Source organism: Lasioglossum baleicum, chromosome 11 (genome assembly GCF_051020765.1).
Source record: "Lasioglossum baleicum chromosome 11, iyLasBale1, whole genome shotgun sequence".
Lineage (NCBI taxonomy): Eukaryota > Metazoa > Arthropoda > Insecta > Hymenoptera > Halictidae > Lasioglossum > Lasioglossum baleicum.
The window spans coordinates 10,869,811-10,891,424 of record NC_134939.1 but is presented as its reverse complement, the minus strand read 5'-3'; the positions used below and the strand labels follow the sequence as shown (position 1 = coordinate 10,891,424).

The following is a 21,614-nucleotide window of genomic DNA, read 5'->3' as shown; positions in this document are numbered from 1 at the left end:
TGTTAAGGTGCCGGCAGGGTTTCGCGATAGAAATTGCAGGAGATGTGGGGTCGTTGCGTAGCAGGGGTGGGGGTAGGGGGCTCGATCAGCCAACAGATTGATCACGGGGGCGGTTTACGACTGTGCGTAATAACGTGTAAAGTGTCGAGCAGGTTCGTGCGCACGGGTCCGGTGCGGCCAAGGCCGGAGCTGCCTGTTGGACCAGAACCTGAGCCCGCACTGCGTGAGGTGCGCCCGCAGGTGCCCACAGCCGCCCCCGCAACAGCGAGCCGCCGCACGCCCCGTTTGCGGGGCCGACGGAAACACCTACAAGAGTGCCTGCCACCTGCGACTCGCCGCCTGCCGCGCAGGTCGCGCCATTCCCGTCGCCTATAAGGGCCACTGCAAGCGTGAGTCTCTCTTTCTCTCTTCTTTTTCCTGCTTCGTCTTTCCCTGCCAACCCCTCCTCCTCCTCTTTCACCCGATGCTCTCTCTCTCTCCATCTCTCTTTCTCTCCGTTCGTTCCTTGTGCACCTCTCCTCATCCCCTAACGACTTTACGACCCGTTGTTTCCCTGTCTCGGTCCTCTCCTCCTCCTCATCCTCCCCGCCTCGCCTCGCCTCTCCTCTCTAGCCTCCGTGTTTGCCTTTCCATGGGGTTCTCTTTGACCTCTCCTTAGCCTCTCTTTGCATTGTTCTTAGCTGTTTTTTAGCCGGTCGCGCGGCGCACCGATGCGCAACCCGTGACGGAATGCTCGCCGTTGAATAAACCGAAAGAGGAATAAGAAATATCGAGCGGGTGAGTGGGTTCGGTGGTGATGCGAGGATTGTGGTTCGATGGCGCCATGGTGGGGATTCAGGAACGATTGAGAGATGGGTGACGGTTGTTCTCGAAGTCGACTTGTTTCTAGCTCAGGTTTTCGACATTCGTCGAATACATTTGCAATGCGGGTTTCTGATCCGTCGAATAAACATGTTTCCCGTTCTAATTATTTGCACGTCGTGTGAAGATGCTGCACGAAGAATTACATTGTTGTTAATGCTTGCGTGTACCTGTCACATCAAACAGGAATTTTGATTCAGCAAAAACGTGCCATTCAAAGACTGAATTGTCCTCCATAAAGTGATCTGCGGTTTTCAACGGGTTTTCTGCTTTCTTTCGATGGCACCTGTTGCTCCTCGCGTGAAAGAGCGATTAAACGCAGGAAATCGGGATCGTGATATAGGGTGTCTCTCGTAAAACCAGATGGGATCGATGGATAACAAACTCCATTGTATAGAACGTTTTATGATACTTCAATGCAACAGTGTTCTTCAAACGAACAATAAACTCGTCCGAGGAGCTGCCGTTTATGTACTGGAAAGCAGACGTTGCGCAAATTAAAACGTTCATATGGAATGTTTTGAGCTATCGTTCACAAAATTTGGGGGACAGTGCTGTCGATTATCACTATCAAATTTGTAAGGTAACGCAGAGATCACGCTGTTATTTCGGGCAGAACATTTCGAGAGCAGTTAAAATGTTTCAATTTCTTGCTGCCAAAGCACCGTACGAACGTTTACGACGCGATAGCGTTTCCTTCGCGGTTCCTGCGCGAGAAAAAGAAGCACGAGCCAGCATGGAAAAGAGGCGAGTAGGAAAGGGTGAAGGACGAAGACGAAGGAGACGAAGAAAAAAGGGGAGAGGGAAAGTTCATTGGTGAGCGGCCGAGTAGCCAGACTGCCGCTGCTTTGCATCGGAATGTACCTTATTGTTGTCTGGTTTGCACAGTGCCGAATTCTTCTGACAGGTACCATAAAGTCACCGAGCAAAGTTATGGCTAAACAAGAGGTCGCCGGAGAATAACAAAATCATGGTCGCGCGCGAGTCTTCATCGGGATCAACTCTCCAATTCTTCTTTCTGAAACAAACCAGCTGCGCATTGTTGCACTCTTTCTTCTAGCGCAATTTTTCTTGGGAGTCCAGTCAAAGTAGCTATTGAATTTTCTGAATTTTTAAAATACAAATATGGTAGCAGTTTCAGAAACTAAATAAATTTTTCTAGCCGAATTGAAGACCAGTCCGGGAATTTTTATGGAATTACTGAAGTAACTAATCGAAGCACAGGTTTTTTTGTCATTGTAGACCGTTGTTTCAGTTTTAGTCGATTTTCCGAGAATCGTGTAGTTTTAACAGCACGCCATGTTTACGGATCATTAATAGAACTACCTTCCGAGAAAGAACAATGCGATCTTCTTCCCTGGAAAATAAAATCTTTTTTAACGCTCTTGCTCCTCTGCATTCTTCTCGGCGCGTTTCCAGCCTCTTGATCTTCCGCCCGTTACTTTATCCTTTTTCCAGGGATAACAGATCTTGGCCGTGCACATATTCTACGAACAACCTTGTGCTTCTTTCGGTCTCGGCTTCGTTGTCTTCGCCTTTTGCAGATATTTTTTCTCACTATGCTGTTTGCGATCGATCTCGTTACTCTTCGTTCGCTCGACAAAATGGTGGCAGTCGCGTATATAAACAATTCCAATCGCCGAATGATCGGCAATTCTACAAAATCGAGTCAGTAATTTAATTAAAGTAACGATCGTATTAAAATTGTGATCTTAAAATAGCATTGCAATAACCTATTTGAGAATGATTATATTGAATGGAAAATACCCAGCGGTTTATGAAGCGTATAACGATAAACAAAAATTCTTTTACACATTTAATGCAATCATCAACCAGTTCCTATTAATATTTATATAATTCCGTGTCGAACGCATTTCTAACATTGCTCTATTTAATCGCAAAACGAGCAGGAACTGAGACCGATGACTATAAATCCATTCAATATGAACCGGTTCTCGTTAGATGCAATTTAGAACAGATTCCATCTAACTGGATATCAAAAATGCAACTGATCAGACCAACGCATCAGGAGCACTTTCACTTTTTCATAAAAAGGATCAGACACGCGACTTGCGTAATTCCTGTCGTTATGTCATTCTTCTGTAACAAATAACCCACCGAAAATAAAGGGGATCGAATGCGATTAAAAGCAGATTAACTCGTACGTGTTTCATGCCGGATTCGTCAGCGAGTGCAATACAGTGGAGCCTAAGCGTTGCTGCGGGAGCGTCGCGGGTTCCGCTAAATAGACGGGCACGAATTTTCGCGAAAATCCGTTAATTGGCCGGCCGGCTGTCGACCAGTCCGACAGACGATGGAACAAACAGCCGGGGCCAGACATGACGAAGCTAATAAGCTGTCTTCGCGAGTTTTTCGGCCTCTCGCGGTCCTGGGCCTGGGCCCTGGGCCTCTCTCGAAGATATATCGCGAGGAGGCACGATTTTTGCTCTCGGACTTTGCTCCTCTCTCGCCGCGCCGCAACGCGCCGCGCCGGTGTGCCCGACATTGCGTGGATTCAAGAAGAAAAGGAGAGAAAGAAACAAAAGTAGAAAAAAAGCATCGGGAGGCAATCGCAAGATCGTTCCAGGAAGTTCATCGACCGAGACGCGATCTGCCTGGCTGTAAGAGAGAACAAAAAATTATAAAAAGAGCGAAGACAGCGCGAGAGGAACCGAAAGAGAGAGTGAGAGACAAACGGACCAAAGAAACGGAGACAGACGGAGAGAGAGAGAGAGAAAGAGAGAGAGATGGGGGAGGGGGGGGGGAGAAGAAGAGAGGGAGAGAGAAGTATCGTTTTCTGTGTATTCCCTCGAAGAGAAGTCGTAATAAAGCCTGTAACTTTGGACATAAGATCGCCGATTGCGAGACTGGCTGGTGGCAGCTCCTTTTCCAATATGGCGGTCAGACACCTTCGAAAATGGTCACGCGAACATGTCGCTATACCATCGTCTACTAATTACTCAGCATCTAGATAACGAGAGCGTCCCGGCACTTCAGTTCATTTAGACAACAAAAGAGTTTGGTTCGTTCAGCGAGCGAAATTATAAGTGTTGTGTTTTTATTCGCGTTTCGATGCATAATCTGTTGCAGTTTTATCCCCGACGCACGTATAAACACCGTGGTCCGATTATCAGGAAACGGAATCAGTAACGAGCGTTAAATGTTCCTTGATCGGCTGATTGCCGCAGTAATAAGAGTCATCGTCGTCGATGTTCCAGGTCAGACGCATCACGATATAATCGATTTATCGAATTAAACTGTGCCAGTCTCTCGACGGTCTCGCAACGCGTTTCCTTCGCAAAAAAGAAACGTCGATATATGTTTCTCGTCCCTGATGCTGATCGCTTGTTCGATTAGCAGGTTCGTTCGTCGCCGAGCCTCGCTCCTCCGCCGTAGACTGCATCACAATAATGCATAAACATTGAATCAAAAACTCGTTAGGGCAATCAGCCCGCGAAAAAAGAGGGGGTGGAGAGAAATTGAGAGGGAGAGAGAGAAAGAGAGAGAGAGAGAAAAAGTACGCGGACGTGTAACCAGAGCATAACTCGAGGCCGTTTGAGGATAATCTGCGGTTTCGTCGTTGATTTACGGCGCGTGGAATGCCAAGGACACGCGAGCCGCGTTTTTCCCATAATATCTGCTCATTCCGTAAGCAACGTGTTTTCTTCTTGCTTACGTAAACGCGCGAAATGACTTGTCCGTATCGAAATTTGCGGTTGTAAATATTCGTGACGCGAGAGAGTCCAGACGGACACGCGTTGACGATATTCGATCGTGACGTACGCGAACGTTTGCATATATAGAATGTTTGTAAACCACGGAAATTGATTTACAAGTGGAGGAATTCGAATGATGGTTATGCAAAGACCGGCAGATTTATATGCATTTATGTTAAAACGAACCAGATCGAATGCAGAGCAATAAATACGTTTGAAGGATGCAAACATGCTGCTGTTTTATTTACAACCGCGAAGATTCAAGCGCGTCAGGCAGTTTAAGTAGAATAGGCCGTCTGACCATTAGACTAGAAACTCTCACGTGAAGTCATAGTTCTGAAAGCTGATTCGCAACGGGGAAAATCTTTTCAAGTCATTGGATCCGGATTGACCTTAGCTATCTTATGGCGATAACAAGACAATATCTTTTAGGTTTTCCTTTTGTAACCGGACATTTTTCCTGGCATGAAAAATAAACATTTAGGATGCTCATCTTGCAGAAAAGTTAAAATCAGAGAAAAATTCCTTTACAGTCACCGTAAAATAAATTGTCACAAAGCTCCATACAATGTTCCTTGCGCTTCCGTCCCTTCGGGTGCAGGGTGACTCGATAAAAAATTTTATGAGACTTTCGTTTAGACGATGGCGAAACGCGCTGATCGATGCACGCCGAATTTCTCGAGCCGGGAGTTATTTTTAGTCGGCGTGCGGCGGAGGGGTGGGGGGGGCGTAAGTGTCGTAAACGTAAAAGACCGCGTGTCCCGGGTTCCAAACGTGCACGCGTTGCGTGGGCGCGTTCTGCAGCGTGCGTGCGTGCGTGCGTGCGTGCATGCGTGCGTGCGCTCGTACGTGCGTACGGTGAACGACCGGAGGGCAAGGACGCCACAAGGACACGCCCTAACACACGTCCAAGCGAGCGGAGCCGCGCGACTCGCTCGTCTGCACGTGCACGCGCGTCAACCCTTTTCCGCGTGCAACACTCACACCCCCGCCGAAATTGTTTAAACTAACCGTAGCCTTTTAAATCTATTGTCAACCACCATATTTTTCGACGATGTCCAATGACATTGATTCCACAGTTTCAATGCATATCTTTACGCCTCAAATGGCAATTAATGTAATTATTTTGCTATTTATAACTAGATATTGGAAATGGTTGCCCAGGTACCCGGTTATTGACACGAGGGTTACAGTAACAATTAGTGAAGATCGGACGGTACACGGAGGTGAATCTAGTTGGAAAAACAAGTCGAGAAGAAAGAATAACTTGTTTTCCGTTCGAGGCTTTATTTTCGAGAAAAATTAGTTTAAAGATCCGTTGGCTTCGCGTGCCCTAGTATTTGCAGGAAGTAGAATCGGTAGGTCATGACCAGACGCGCCAGCCGACTCCTGTCTAATAGCACGCGTATTTGCTGATTTTTCAAACTCGATTTTCTCGTGTTCATTCAGAATCGAATGCCTTGCAAGAAGTGGCTAAGTCCAGATTTTAAAAATTGTGTAATTCTAAAAGCTATGATTATAAAAACTTCAACAAGAATAATTTCATTAAAGAATGGACTTGCCCGGATCTTGCATCAAGATTTGCAATTTTGAAGTTACGGGTTACGAAATATTGTGTGAGAGTATGTTGATTTCCCAGGTTGTTGGGACAAGTGTTGGATTGATAGATCCGGCGGTAAAGTACTGGTTGTTTTGTTATTTTGCCATAACAGTGCACGGCCCTGTGGCCACCACTGTCCGCGCCGCCGCTTCTCCCGACTGTAGAAATGAACGCGCGATCGGCATACGACCGGAAGCCAGACGATAATTACCGGCGAAAGAGAAGTCAGTTCACTTGGTTGTGGATGGCCGCTGTACTTTTTTGCGGTTCTTCGATTCGTTTGGTGGACGCGTCACGAACCGAGTGCGACGAACCGAGTCCTTTCGGACGAATTCAGACGGAAACTCGTGGAAGAACGTCTGGAACGATCTGTTCGTGTCGATGGCCGGCTCTCTGGCCGAGGTGGGGTCTTGATCGCGGTGATTCACTTGATCGTCGTTTTTATGCACCTAAAAATTGCCTACTTTGAATAACTCAATATCACTTCATCCTTAAACAACCACGCTTCAGCGGCGAACCTCCGACACAATATTTTAAATGAACTTAATATGTTAAAATATGGGTGTCCATTTTCCTTAAAAAAGACAGTGCACGAATACACGTTGAATTATATTATCAAGATGAAAAATAAAATTCTGTATGCCGGTATAATATACTGGTAGAAAATTCAAGGGAAGTGTTGCTAAACTTGCTTTCGATCATCCCAAAATATTGACTACCTGGATAAATCTCATATGTTTTGCTTCTAAGAAACCGAGTCCTACGAAATTCTATTTTCTAAACTCCATGTCGATTATAAATGATACAAGTGGCATTGAAGTTATTTTAAATCGTCGGAATGGTTGCGTCAATACTCGATAGACGAAGCAAAGGTTACGAGGATCCTTCGTTTGCTTGAATTTCGTAAACCGTTTACGAAATAATAGGCGTAACCTGGAGAAAAAGGTGTATCGAAATTATGAAGGGGTGATCGCGGCGTTTCGAGAAGGTGAATCAGCAGAATTATGCGAGGAGTTTAATCCGCCGTGACGTAACATGATTTCGCAGGTTTTTCTCTAGAAAAAGATATGACTAACATATAGCGTGAGTAATCTGCCGTGGGTGGAAGGTGAGAATTCAAGAAACAAACGCGCCCATAATCGCGGATCCCCTATTTTTATGTCTGCTGGATTTTATAGGATCCTGGAAATCCTTTCGGTGCCATTGTTCTTGCTAAAAATATTTCGTCGCGTGAGAACTTTTGCGAACTGGATGAACTCATTTTTATATTTGAATAACGCTCACGTGTGGACCAAGAGCAAAATTTTCTATAAAATAATATAGTTAAACATCATGGTACTTCATACTTGCATAATCTTTGAATAACTATTCACGTAACCAGCTCACTAAAATACCACATTACTTCGAAGTCTGCTTCTCCCTCTTGTTATTCAAGTATCAACACGCAGCCATGAAATATAAATTGCACAGACTCGACATTAAACATTTCGGTTTACTCTACGGGCAATAAATTCCCAATTGCTTTCGAACCAGTCTAGATCACGAATACATCTGGCCGGTGGTAGCCTTTCTTCAAATATTTTCGATGTTCGATCATTCACAGTTTGATTCTACAGTTTCTAAACATGTATTTCGCGCGGCAAACCGGACTCGATGTGCTGCTAAGCCGGAAGAAAGTCGGAGAAGATCCAGATCCCGTTTCCAGGATCGCAGCGGTCGTAGGTAGCAAAATTGTTCGTGCCTAGATGTTCGCTGAAGCAGCAAACGCATCGGAGACTTATTTTCATAACGCAGCGAGCTCTTTCCGATCTCAGAGACCCGGTATAACCGCGAGGGAACGTTACGACCATCTAAATTGGGAGTTCGTGAAACAACAAACTATTCCCATCGCATCTCGAGCTGAGAAAGCTTAGGTGCGAGGCGCTTCTTCGCGGAATTCTTTGGGAAAAGAAAGCAACGCAAACTCGCTGAGGACCTCATTAACCTAGAATCCTAACAAGGCTAAGACCTTCGTCGTGGTTACCTAAAAACACCTATAAATATTTAACTTGGGTAGAGATAGCGACGTTTTCCGTACGATGTCCATTGTTCTTGATTCTTGGAACAACTTCCGCGATCTAGCACGCTGGGAAGACGATCGAAGACGATCAATTATCCAGCGAGATCTAAACTTGAAGACGGAGCAATTCATCTCGTGCGAAATGATTCTGTTAGGACCAGCCTGGTGATGTAAATGTTTGCTCTTTCTGACTTTCGATGTGAAGAAGTGTTTTATGTTTGCTGCTTCCTGAAATTGTTATCAGAAGTCGAAACAGACAAATCAGTTTTAGGGGCACGAGATTCGCGCGATGTTTCCTGGCTTCGGGAGGCAGACTTTTTCTTCGTTCGGTTTCTCTTTGGCCGTTCCTCTTCTTCCTCCTCTTCGTCTTCGACACGGCTCACCTCTGGTTCGGCGGAACAGGTGGGTCGCACGAGGTCAAACGTTTACCCGTCCGAGAAGAGGGTGGAGAGAGGCGACCGGTAGATGCAAAGAAGGTTGAGTACCTCGCACGGAGAAGGCCTCGTGGCACGGCTGCACCTCGGTATGCCATACGTGCCGTCTTTTTCGACCGATCGCCGGTTAGAGTGGGACGAAAGGAGATGCTGATAGAGGCGAGCGCGAGGAAGAGAGGAAACGTCGACGACCGGGGAACCAGAAGGGAGTCCTCCATATGCAGGGAGGGAAGAAGGAGGAAGAGGAACACGAGGGGAAAGACGGTTAGACGAGGAGAAAACAAGAAGATAATAGCGATGAAGGAGAAGAAGAGGAAGCGAAGGGAGAACGAGCCGGTGGAAAAGACAGAGGGAACGGGAACGAGAGGAGCAGCGAGCTAAGGTTTATCCGAGATTCTACAGCAGAGATTTCGCGGAGGACCGGGCTCTCAGGCGACCTATTGATTTCGAGAAAATTGTTCATGGGTTTAGCTCCATTGCTAGAAGGAATGACCACTAGCCACGGCTGACCTGAAACAGTGTAAAACTGTGAACACAAATCAAAGACCTGAAATTCAACAGTCTCCAAGAAGCTCCTGACCCAACACGAAGCTGTGAACGCGCAGCGGAACAGCCATGCCAACTAGACCTGCAACATCTCTCCAGCACGGTGCCCCACTGATCCCACATCAGTCAGACGTCCATCCTGTGACGGTTAGCAGGCCCCCTCTTTGAAACTCGATTTTCTGGCAAAAATGCGGCCGACGTTGAACGAAGTCTTACCTCGGGGAGGATTAATGGGTATAACATAGTACCATTTCGAGCAATCAACCAATTCTCGTTCCACGGTTACTAAGTATTCAGCGGGGTACTTGGAGCCGGGAGCCACGCTCGGCCGCTCCTCCCCTTGAAACGTCAAACCGCCTCGCATGGTTGTTTTCGAAACTCGCTGGTTTTCTCGTGGCGGAGGAGCAGCTCCGGGGCGCAGCCTTCCTCGTCAGCAACGCTGCACACGCTGTTGGCGTGGTGTCTGGTCACTGGCGAGAACTGAGCAGAGCTGAGCAAAGCCGAGCAGTGGCGTGGCGTGGTGTGTATAGCGTGGCGTGGCATGGCTTGGAGTGGCGCAGCGTCCGCGCCAAGCTCTTCTTTTTTCGTTGGACTTGTGCAAGATCTGCCGTCTTTGTTTCTCCGCTCGGGGACCCGGTGGCGTTTCACCCGCCAGCCGAATCGGACTCTCTCTCACACACGTCGCGTCTCTCCTCTCTCCCTCTGTACCCCCTTCTGGTCTCTCTCCTCTCTTCTCCCGGCCCTGCTACGGCCTTTCGTTCGTTCGTACGGAGTTCCCCGCAATCATATCAACGTCCGCGCGTCCGCGTCTCTCGACATCGACATTCACCGACGCATACCTCCGGTTGGATACTCTCTCCTTTATGGTCCCGCGAGGATCCGTCCAGGACCTCCTCCTCATTGGCCAGGCTCTCCTCGCTAGCACCCTGCGGTCTGCACGCTGCAACGAATTTCACCACATAATTGCCTACTTGTTACAATGTGCTACACATCAGCCGGGCGGGCCCGCTCTGTGACAAGCGCTCTCCGTGCGTGAAACATGCTCTAGGCTCTCTACCTTGCTCCCTTCTTCCCGTCTCTCTTTCTCTCTTTTTCCCTTCCGATTTCTTTGCCGACTCTCCCGGTTCGATATCGCGTGACCATTTTTGAGGGTGCCGCCGAGGACGTCTCATCGGCAGTTTAATTGGTTATCGGATTTTTATGCAAACTAACGTCCCCCCTCCCCTCCCCGTGTAATTTCACCGAGCACCCCGGCTCAACAAGCTTGCACGCTGCCTCTGTCATTGATTCCCAGCCGGATGTCAATAACCACGAACGTCTTCGTACCTGCAACTCTCTGACCAGCCGTATGGTTTCATGCAAATCATCCTCGGTCTGTAATTGTCCGACAAAGTGGAGATACCGAGCGGTCTCGCGATTACGTGCGGACACCGGGTTATGGACATAGACGTGAACACCGTTTTAACATTGACGGACAATGTTAGGATTAATCTTACGTTTCGCGTGACATCATAGAAGTTTGAATTTTTAACATTTTCGAAACAGCATGCCCTCAGTTTAACAACCACTGGTGAAATAAGGAATGATACATGGAGGCGCACGATTCTCTTTTACGAAATTATAATTGAATAATTGGATGTTCAGTGTCCAAGTATTTTTTGGAGACGTAGATTGAAGAAGTAATGTGCTGCAGCTTCTTATCTAAATTTCTCAGTGGTGAAAGGGGTTGCCGTGTGGAGCGACAGGGCGCCTCGAATGACCTAATAAATAATTCAAATATCTAACGAGCGCACAGTTAACGTCCGTTCCCCGTATGAATTTACTGTCGCGTCGATGGCCGTTCCCATTGCCCCCCTCGTCGCGCCCTTTCTCCTCGGCGTTCCTCGTTGTCGTCGTTCGTCCTCGCGCTGCTCAATACTGTAAACAACCGGTAAAGACAACCTTTGCCCGTATGCAAACCGTGCACGTCGTACCGTGACTGCGTTTTACATATCGCCGTGGTAACGGACCGATGCGAGCTGCATTCGACCAGCGCGGCGGCCACGGCGGTGCCGGTGTCCACCGTGAAATCCGCCGGGGACCTTGGCGATTTTGCGAATCCGTGTGTACACGTATAGAAGACGCGGCCACGTCCTCCACGGGACGCGAGAAGCCATGAACCATTGGCGTTCCTGAATATTCCGATCGGCTAACTGTACCTCCTTTCTCCGTGCCAGCGGAAAATCGCGTGAACCGCTCTCGCATGTGTGTATTTACACGCGATCGACCGAGGAATCGATGCTGGTTTGCAAATAATAGCCTGTGCCAAGCTGTCTTGCGGATAGCTTGTCCTCCATTCAAATCGCCCTAAACGCACCAACAGGTTATTTAGTTCCTTCCCAGCCCGTTAGCTCCTTTGACGGTCTACCTACCAGCGAGCTGGACTCTTAACCCTCCAGACACGACGGTCACTTTTGCATCGATAGCTACTTATTTGACTGACTCATGCTATTTTCTCAATTGGGACACTGTGGTGGTATCTAACAACAATTATAGCATTTCTTAGCTGTGCTAAATGGGCTGGTAAACGCACTTAGCTGGTCCGAAAAGCACCAATAGGTTATTCAGCTCCTCCTCAGCCAGTTAGGATACATCAGAACAATCAGTTCTGATTAAAGAGCTTGTAGGGTGGAAAGCGTTAAAAACAAGTTTCCGGGAGTGAGAGCAAAGATGGGAGTAGTGTAAGCCTAATTTGCGGTGTCTATTTTGTCCGAATGTTCGCGGAATTCGGAAATATCACGGTTCCCGAAAACACAGAATCCGTCGGGCACGGGGAAACAGAGGGGGGGGCGAAGGAAGATTGTAGACGGGGAGACACGGCACACAGCAGAGGACAGGGAAGTAAATAAGTAAATAAACCAGCCGGCTTAGCGAGGAGGTGTCGCGATGCAAATAATCGTCTTTCTCGAGGATCCGAGGCGCGAAAGTGCACGTGTCTGTAAATATGCACACGGTAATATGCGCGCTGGAACGCGTACGAGTTTCCCCGGCCCCGCTACGCCTCGTTCACCCCAGAGTCCTGCCGGTCCGGATTCTTTCATATTCACGGACCTCTCGTACCGGCGCGGCGCGCCGCCGGTGCCATCTTATCACGCCAGCACGGGCGTTAAGTAATTTGCTTATTTCTTTTTACTCGCTGCTAATAGCTCCACCATACATTGCCACGGTTTTCTCAAGCGTCGATCCGCGTCGCGCCGCGCCGAGCCGCGTCTCGCCTGCTTCTTGCCAGCTATCGCCCGCACATGCTCGCTCGTGCTCTCTCTCGCAAGCCTGGGAACCGTTTTTCGGGGACGGAGTCGGTCTTTCGGGTCCAGACTTTGCTTTGGAAACGTTCTCTTTTTTTTGTTTTAAGCATTTCAGATCTCAACTGAGATCTATTTCTGCTGCACTGAAGTAAATTACAGTATACACATATTCATACATACATAGTTTACATTTAATCAAATTGAATTCGTAGTTTACAGTTTTTTAAGAAATTAAATATGAGAGCGCGTCCGTGCAAGAGTGTGGTGGTACACGCACACATCGCTAGATCCGCATATACGTATATGAAATTACAAGGTTCACGAGAATACAAAATGACGCTTCAACATTGCAATGAGGAGTTCAGAAGCGGTCAATTGTGTTTCCTGAAAGTCAAATCTATGTGCGTCCGGTGCCCAAAATGCATATTTTTTTTACGTCATAGAGGAATAATTTAATATTCGGCAGACACCGCCTGTCACAAATAATAATACAGCACCTCGAGGTTTCGAAATATTGCAGTAGCAGCACCACTGTCTCTTTCCTAAACTGCAAGTTACAAATGTTCCAATAGAATACGGCTGATAATGCAGGTCGTACGTTATACCGTTATACCGTTATTAGAGTAATTTATAATATTCGGCAGATATTGCCTGTCCAACACCACTGGTATTGGCCTGTCACAAGGCAACCGAAGTAAGCAAGACGTCAGAAGATAGCCGCTTCGCGTACCAATGTTTTTGTTCAATAAATTTAGTGATTGCATGGATGATAGACACTGTATTATCGGTGGACAATATAATATCGACCTGCATTATCAGCCGTATTCTATTATAACATTTGTAACGTGCAGTTTAGGAAAGAGACAGTGGTGCTACTAGTGCAAAATTTCGAAACCTCGAGGTGCTGTATTATTTTCCGAAACATTTTTGGTCTTTTAATAATTAATTAATCAACTAAAAATACGCACCACCGCCTTTGTACATGTCCTGGCTATGTCGATGCAGAGCGATTTTTTCGATTCGAACGATAAATCTCTCAATATTTACGAAAATCTGTCAGTGGCGGCCATCTTGTGATATCATGCTTGCTTCGGATGCCTCGTGACAGGCGGTATCTGCCAAATATTACAAATTATTCCTCGAACGAATATCATCATATTCCATATTCCATATCGTCGAATTTAAATTTCGTAGCTTCAACATCACTCGAAGATGTACACTAGTGTACGCAGTTACTCCTTTTTTTTTGTATTTGCACAGATTGAATTGACAATATTCCCGTTGGTAAAAGTTAATAGCGGTAACGTTTTTAATTTTGGCTGGAAGTTGCTTTTCAGTGCGGTAGCTCTATAGTGGAGCGTCCCAATGATGATGCGAGGGAAATTGTCCATCTGCTTGTGTCCCTTGAATTATGGTCGTGGTGCTGTCGCGACGATCGTGCTGGACGGAAGCGGATAATGGCGCGACTGGGAAATCCATTTCTGTCGGACTAAGGGGTAAATAGAGCCACGACGCCCAGTTAGCTGTCCTCCAGCTTCATTTGATGATGACTCGAAGGTTTAGGAACTGGGTCTTTGTAGTTCGTGATAGTGGGGCTGTCTTAGCCGTTCAACACTCTCAATATGGTGTTCAGGATGTGCGAAGGTCCACAGATGTTCAGAGACGATATTCACCTCTTGTAAAAAATATTTATGAAAATACGAGGCTGTTAAGTGGAGCTTCCTTGTTTATGTGACAGGCACTGTTTACCTGTTTTTTGCGGTCAACTAAAATGATCCATGACGATATAAATAGACTAATAACTCTGATTTGCATACTGATCCGCAGTCCGGCGATCATGTTTCAAGACTCCTACTTCAAGAAACAGGAATGATGAGAAATGGGAGGAAAGTAGAAAATCAGCTTTCTTGTTGGTGTTAATGAAACCCTGCAGGCCTGTTCGGAGACAGTTGTTGAAATTAAAAAGAAGATTTATGGGCAAATAGAAACGTCTCGATCGTGCTGGCACGTGTCGCATATATCCAAGTCAGAATTGCAGCAGAAACTTCCAACATCGAGAATGTACAGATTCGATTTGGACATAGTTCTTTTTTGGATCGCGACGGTCCTTAAACGAATGTGGCCGGTCGAAAGTAAATATAACGTTATAAAGAACAAAGGGGAGCGATCTTATCACCGGTCGTTAATTACAGGACGAAAAACTGGTTCTCGCTGACTTGTCCATTTAATGCCGTTGCTAATTAATTATGTCGGGCCCCTAAGAGAGAGCTCTAGCCGTGGATCCAAGCAACGGTTCTATCCGCGGCTTTGTTACGACTGGTAGAACGAGTTCCGAAAAGGATACACTTTGAGCTTTGCCATGTTTCCTTTCGATCATCGATAACGGCATCTCATTAATTACTATTGGCGTGCACGTGTCCGTACAGAGTGTTCCGAAGTACACGGGATCACTCGATTTATCACTTACACTCGTTAATTAGAAAAGACACCTACTCTCCCGCTCGAAAGTCGTCGCACTATAACTTCTCCTTTCAAGACAGTCTCGACTATGACAGTCCTTACAATTACACGTCTTCCGTTGAATCGATCGAATGGATCGAAACGTTGAAAGTTTCAGTTAACGTGCAAAATTTGCTTTTTCGTAATTAGTTGACCGAACCGTTGCGCCGAGAACACTAACATATTATTCATTTAACAACCATACGATCGATAATTCAAACAACATTTACACGTCTTCCGTTTGGCTGGCTTATAAAAATGACAACATTGAATTTATTTAGCTGCTCTTAACTTCAACGTGTACAATGTCAAAGGGTTAATTGTTTGGAGATCAAAAATTATTTTAAGCGAATCTCTGTGCGTGCTCCTCGGGGAATGACGTGGAAGCACTGCAAAAGGGCTGAAAAAACCACACCTCACCAAAAGAACAGTTCTTTCGGCCCTCCGTTCGGAGGAATACGATTTTAACCCTGAAGCGAGCGCACTGTTTTAAATCATACGAGTCAACGCGTGGGCGTGCGAAATGCGCCGCCGTAAATTGCGCTCGATTTATGGAGAAAAACAAATAAATTTCGCCGAAAGAATTTGTTCGGTAAGAGGCTATCACTTATTCTTTAATTCACCCGCTCAACGTTTATGCTCGGCATGTCTCCGCGGTGCGTCTCCATTTCTTTCATTAATCGAATTCCCAGCGAATTCTTCACGCTCGTAAACTATATATATAACCTGTTAAAACATCGTGCGTGAAAACCTTATGGGATCCAATAGCGAGCACCACCGTCGTTGTTCAAATAATATTGATGAACTTTTATTAATGGACATCTTTAGATCTTTATGCATTTACAAATGGGTGAGTGAGATTTTAAACAACAGATAGATTACCATAATTATTAAAGACAGAATAAAATTGTTATATATTGCTTTACTTGCTTACCGAGCATATGTCTCGCGAGAAACTCTCAGCGAGACGCTCGAGAGCAGTGGAGACTATTCTAGCGTGCTCCTATTGGCTTGCTCGCTGCTGACGTATTACAAATGATGGGGGATACGGAGCTCTAGAAGATCCCTTTAGATTCTTTAATGTTTAAAAGTTTTGTTTAAAGGAATTGAGAATTTCCTTGAGATGGCTTGAAAGAATTCATTTATTAGCCGATGTATAAAGAATTTTTTGATGTTTCTCGAGCGTTAATTCTGTCAAGTGCGGATGAAATTTATTTCCCGAATAGACACGTCAGATTCTGTGTCACGACGTCCTCAATTAGCGTTATCCGGAAGAAATGGCCGCACGTCTAAGACTTGAACTCCTTAACGAGCACGTGCCTAGCGAGCATATGCTCGTTCGTAAACCACAATGTTCGTACGTACACGTAATGGTCGTGTACATTCCTTCTAGCGTTGACCCTCGTCACACACATGAATCATAAATCATAAACGCGTTATATCGCGGATTTGCAAACAGGCCCGCGGTCGTCGAAGTCGTGTTTCGCCGTTTGAAAATTTACGACTCTATTGAAGAGTGTTATGCGCGACACGTGTTGAAGTATTTACTTAGACGGGAGATCAAAGTGATATATTTGACGGACCGGTGGAACAATAATCGCGCGCATTACGCGGCACGCTGATTGCCGGTTTTTTTTTTCGAGGAAAAAATTCTCGATCGACACAATCGCTCGTAACCTCCGCCGATGAAGTGGTAACGTTGCTGTTAGCTGTACCTGTACCCCATAAATAATCCATTAACATTGGCCAATATTCGCATTTGCATATCTCAGTGTCTAGAGTTCAATCGAACGAATAATGAAACAAAATTTCACGATGTCATTATTTCGAGTTGATCAATGCTTTCTATGAATATTTTATTTTATTATTCTTAACCTCTCTCTCTCTCTCTCTCTCTCTCTCTCTCTCTCTCTCTCTCTCTCTCTCTATTAAACAGAGTAGGGCAGAATCAACTAATATTTAAAAACGACTAATAGTCTTTTTGAATGTTAGTCATAGAAAAATAGTCATTAGTCAACACTTTTTGATTAGTTAGTGATAACTAATTAATAATATTAATATATGTTAATCGCACAATAGTGACTGCTACTAATTGCAACTAATAATTCATTAATAAGCAATAGCTAACGATTACTTAGAGCTGTGACTAACTATTTGCCATTTAGTTATCACTAACTAATCAGAAAGTTTTGACTAATGACTGTTTCAAAAAGACTATTAGTCATTTTTAAGTATTAGTTGATTATTGCCCTACTATTATTGCCCTGCTATTAAAGATATCAAGAAAAAATAAATTTCTATTTCGCTCCAGTTTGGTGTTTATTTTGCGTAAACATCCGCTGCCTAGTGAGGACGTTAGTAGTTAGTCGTGACGCAAACGTTTATATTAAGTCTTTTTAATTTCTCTTGGTATCGTTCCAGATACTGATCCGTTTCTCTTAAATTGTTGTGCCACTGGTCGTTTTGCATCACTTAATTTCAGCCAATTGCTAGTTCTGTTTCTCATCTTTCTAAGAACCGCTGGACCGCATCATAGGAAGAATTGATTCCCCGATTCATCGACGGAAATTTCTGTGCCACAACAAGCTGCGCTCGTTTTCCGAACCGAGAGCGACGTTCATCTCGAAAGAAACATAATCGCCGAACACGCTTATTGAACTTCCTCTCCATTTTTTTTCGACCTCCTCGTTATTATATAATGCGAGCCCGGTGAATGATTCGTCTTAAACGTCGAAGGCAACGGATTACTGCAATTTATCGTATCACTTGATACGCGATGGCTAATAAACAGAATGCAATGTTATGCAACGCCTTGTGTACGAGGGTCATTGGTCATTCAACCTAGTGTAGCATTGACACAATGTAATCACTGATTGGGCTACGGTAACATGTACGAACTGGCATGATTACCTTCGTAAATACTTGCGCAGCGTGTGAAAGTACAAATTATTTGAATAATTTCACGGTGAAGAAATTTTCATTAATTTTAATAGCAACAGTTCCATAGAAAAAATTACTGTACGCTTTTATTACACTTCATCCTCAAAAATTGTGGATTCACATTCACAAAATTTAGAAAGCCTGCAGTACGCGTACGTAATGGATTCAGACACTTTCCTACAAACTCTAAACATGTTAACGCAACAGATGGATCTGTTAATTAATTGCACATACAGTCGCCTGTAATCGGCGAAAGCCGAAACTTTCAATTTATGCACGCGCAGATAATGTAGCAGTAGACAAATAGTTTTAAGAAGTTGAAAGGCGTAGAAGCATATAAATGTTGGAAAAGATGAACAAATATGAAACCTCGTTAGACAAGAAAAAAAAACAGAATTAACCATCATCAACGAGGCCCCCAGCGCAAGTATGGTTCCGATGCTCACGCTTATTCTTTTAATAAAGACATAGCGCTGTATTCTCATTAGTATAATGCTCGGCGTACTACAATTTGCGTAATGTATCTTAATAAATTCAATTGCTCTTGCTAAGCAGATGTCTCTCAATGTATAACAATGTAGTTCTGTGGTCTGTGCGACAAACATCAAGATAAAGCCATCGGGACAGGCTTCCATATAAAAGTACGTGCGTGGCCTAAGCATCGCGTCTAACGACATGGATCGCATTACCGAGCGTGAATCACTTAATATTAATATAGTACAGTCACATAGTACAGCAAACATAGACAACAACTACAGTCGCGAGTGATACGATGATTGCTCCGATCTGTACGTGCGCTAAGAACCCTAGAGCAGACGCCCGTCCGCCATTTTGAACGGCCCAGAACAGTCATTCGAAGAATAAATGTGCCCTGCACACAAGTAACAGTCGAGAAACAACAACAAACGTGTTTCTCAGTGTTGGATGTCAAGGGTCATTTCAAAGTTGCAAGGTATGCAAAACTACAAGAGTGACCTTGAGAGCCCTCAAAGAAATCTTTGCAGATTATGCAAATAATTGCATACAAAATATATTCGATGTACAGTTGCATATTCAACCTGATAAAAAGATTGAATTATTAGTTCTGTGGTTGTCAGGGAGAACGCCGCATGTCACATAATTTTTTTGGTCACTAATGCTTTGCCGTAGGATATCGGTTCAATTGCATTATGTTGTTAAGCCTTTCGAATTTATTTTCATGACTTTTTTTCTGATAAAGACGTAAATCCTATACTATAAATCTCAATTAATGCATAAACTTTTCCTGACAACCGCAGAGTTATCTTAGATTGAAAAACTGAAAATTTCAGTGCGTTCGTCGAGGTTGTTTTAGAGAGCGTCCACGTGATATAAAATGAATTTTGACGGTCATGATCCGGAGGCGTGAACGCTATTGTTAGTGGCCAGACGCCGCTTCCATATTTTGACAGAGCTCGCTGCCACACACATCCGCAGTCTAATGAGAACGAATGGTATTGAAAGAGACTGGCTAGTAGTAGAAGGCTGCTGTGACGAGGCAGAAATGAGAGACAGGTTCAATCGTCGAATTAGACGCGCTCTGTCCTCGTCCACTGACAATGAGTAGTTCCATGCGGCGACTACGGTTCGCAGACACGATTACTGCAATAATATATCGTTACACCTACTTGGGTCAATGGCCCACTTCTCACGGGGGGATCGTGTAATGTATTGCTCATTTTTCATTCTGCCAGTCGTCGACGCGTACGCGACCCGATGAAACATTACGCAATTCGTGCATTGACCGTACACGCTCAGATAAATGATCACGGCCGGTGGTTGACCGACGGAATTCAGACGTCCAGACGGCTTTTTTTTCGCGCGCGAACCTCTTCCGCGATCTTTCAAATTCAAATTTATTGTAATGCAATTTCACCGTGGGACGCAACCTGTTCGAGCGTCCTCTCGTAGGCCTCGTTCGGAAACTTTTGTACAAACAGTCAGACGACTATTTTATCGTCGAAATTTTGGACTGTACAATATAATTGTTCGAAAAGTGAAATATTGCTCATTTATTAAAGAAGCGACTAAAACGCTCGTCGTTAAAAATGAGGATATGAAAACAATGTTTATGCTGAAATGTCTGGAAGGTTATCTGCCTTCGATTTCCCTGGAAAATAAGTGTCGATTGAAAGTTAGTCACTTTGTATAGAATTTGTACAGTATTGCAATTCTAACGATGCAGTGTTCGTCTTTCTGCACAGAGAACGCAGACTGCACCACGATTCGTTGCCGCGAGGGGCAGACGTGTCTGTCGGAAATGAAGTCGGGCCGACCACGTTGCGTGACCTGCACCCATCGCTGTCCCCGGAAGCGGGAGCGGGTCCGGAACCGGACACACCGCGATCGAGATCCATCGGCGACCATGTTGTGCGCCACCAACAATATCACCTATCCCAGTTGGTGTCACATCGTCAAGGACGCCTGTGTTACCGGCTTCGTCCTCGAGACGCGACACGCCGGCCCCTGCAACGCCTACGACACCTCTCTTTTTTACATGGGTAAGTCCTGCTCATTTTTCGGTATTCCCCCCGTAGCGTCCTGGAACGTGAGAAACTCTAGACGAGACGCTCCGGAGCAATGGTGGCTATTCTAGCTCTGTTCCTATTGGCTGGCGCGCTGTTGACGCACTGCGAGTGGTGAAACGCTCTATTTTATTAATCATTGGCTGAATCTATTCAGATCTTATCTTAACTCATGATCAGCCTCTGTCGATCGATGCCTCGAACAAAGATAGTGTCGCAAAAATAGACGGTGCGGTGTTGGCCGCGCGAATCATGGTTTCGCGGAGCACGGGGGCGACGGTAGGAAGCGAGAAGCGCGATTTTCTATCGGTGCACGCTCGGCCGGAACTGTAGAATTCCACGGCTAGTCCTTCGCGAAGAGTTTTCACGATTGACTGTGTTTAACGGGCGAGACAAGCGAGCGCGTGGGCGCGTGTATTCTCAGAGGCGACTCGAACAAGGCGAATTCCACGGTGGATTACGACGATCGCCTCTCGGCCCGCAGACGGCTCCGTGAACGGTCCACGCCTCCGAAAGAAAAAGATAAATGACCAGACGCGTACGCCGCTTTATCACGGTATGGGAAACGGCGGGCCCCTTCTCGGCACACACCGGCGCGATCCCATGCTAAATGCGAAATCAAATCGGAATGGAAGTGTCGACGGGCCGCGCCGCTGTTACTATCCGACGGTCCCCGGCGAACATTCCGTTGGATAGCAATGGAAAACGAGATTCGATGGTCCCTTCTTCTCCTCACTTTTCCACCGTCGATGATTTTCGAGACTTTATTCTTCTCGCTTCGACGCGATTGTGTCCCCTTAGCGGCGAGAACAATATCTTCCCGATGCTTCGTGATCGGTTTATCGAATATTAGCTCGCCCGCGAGTTTGCGTCACGATATCTCGTTGTGTAATAGCTCGGCTCAAGATGTTTGTCTGGCTCGAGTAGGCACAGGAGATTGCAGGAAATTCTGCGGAGAGTACAGTAAGATGAGGCTGAACTAAGTTTACAGGTTGTTGCATACTTCGCTCGGACTGCGTGCAACATTTTAATGATGTTACGGACTGTTCTGTTTCACTTCGGCCTCTGTGAGAATGCGAATTTGCTAGACCGAGGAACCTGTTTCTGTGTCGACCGATTCCGGTGAAACTTT

General features: G+C 45.7%; 1 protein-coding gene across 2 annotated transcripts in view; it reads left to right on the top strand.

The window, feature by feature from the left end:
• Positions 1-21,614, top strand: part of LOC143213271 (follistatin-like) — a 59,948-nt gene that overhangs the window by 26,904 nt on the left and 11,430 nt on the right. For both annotated transcript variants that reach the window (XM_076432960.1, XM_076432959.1), the window contains 2 exons: positions 153-389; positions 20,162-20,458. In XM_076432960.1, the coding sequence (XP_076289075.1) occupies positions 153-389; positions 20,162-20,458 (534 nt within the window). The remainder of the gene's footprint in view (positions 1-152; positions 390-20,161; positions 20,459-21,614) is intronic.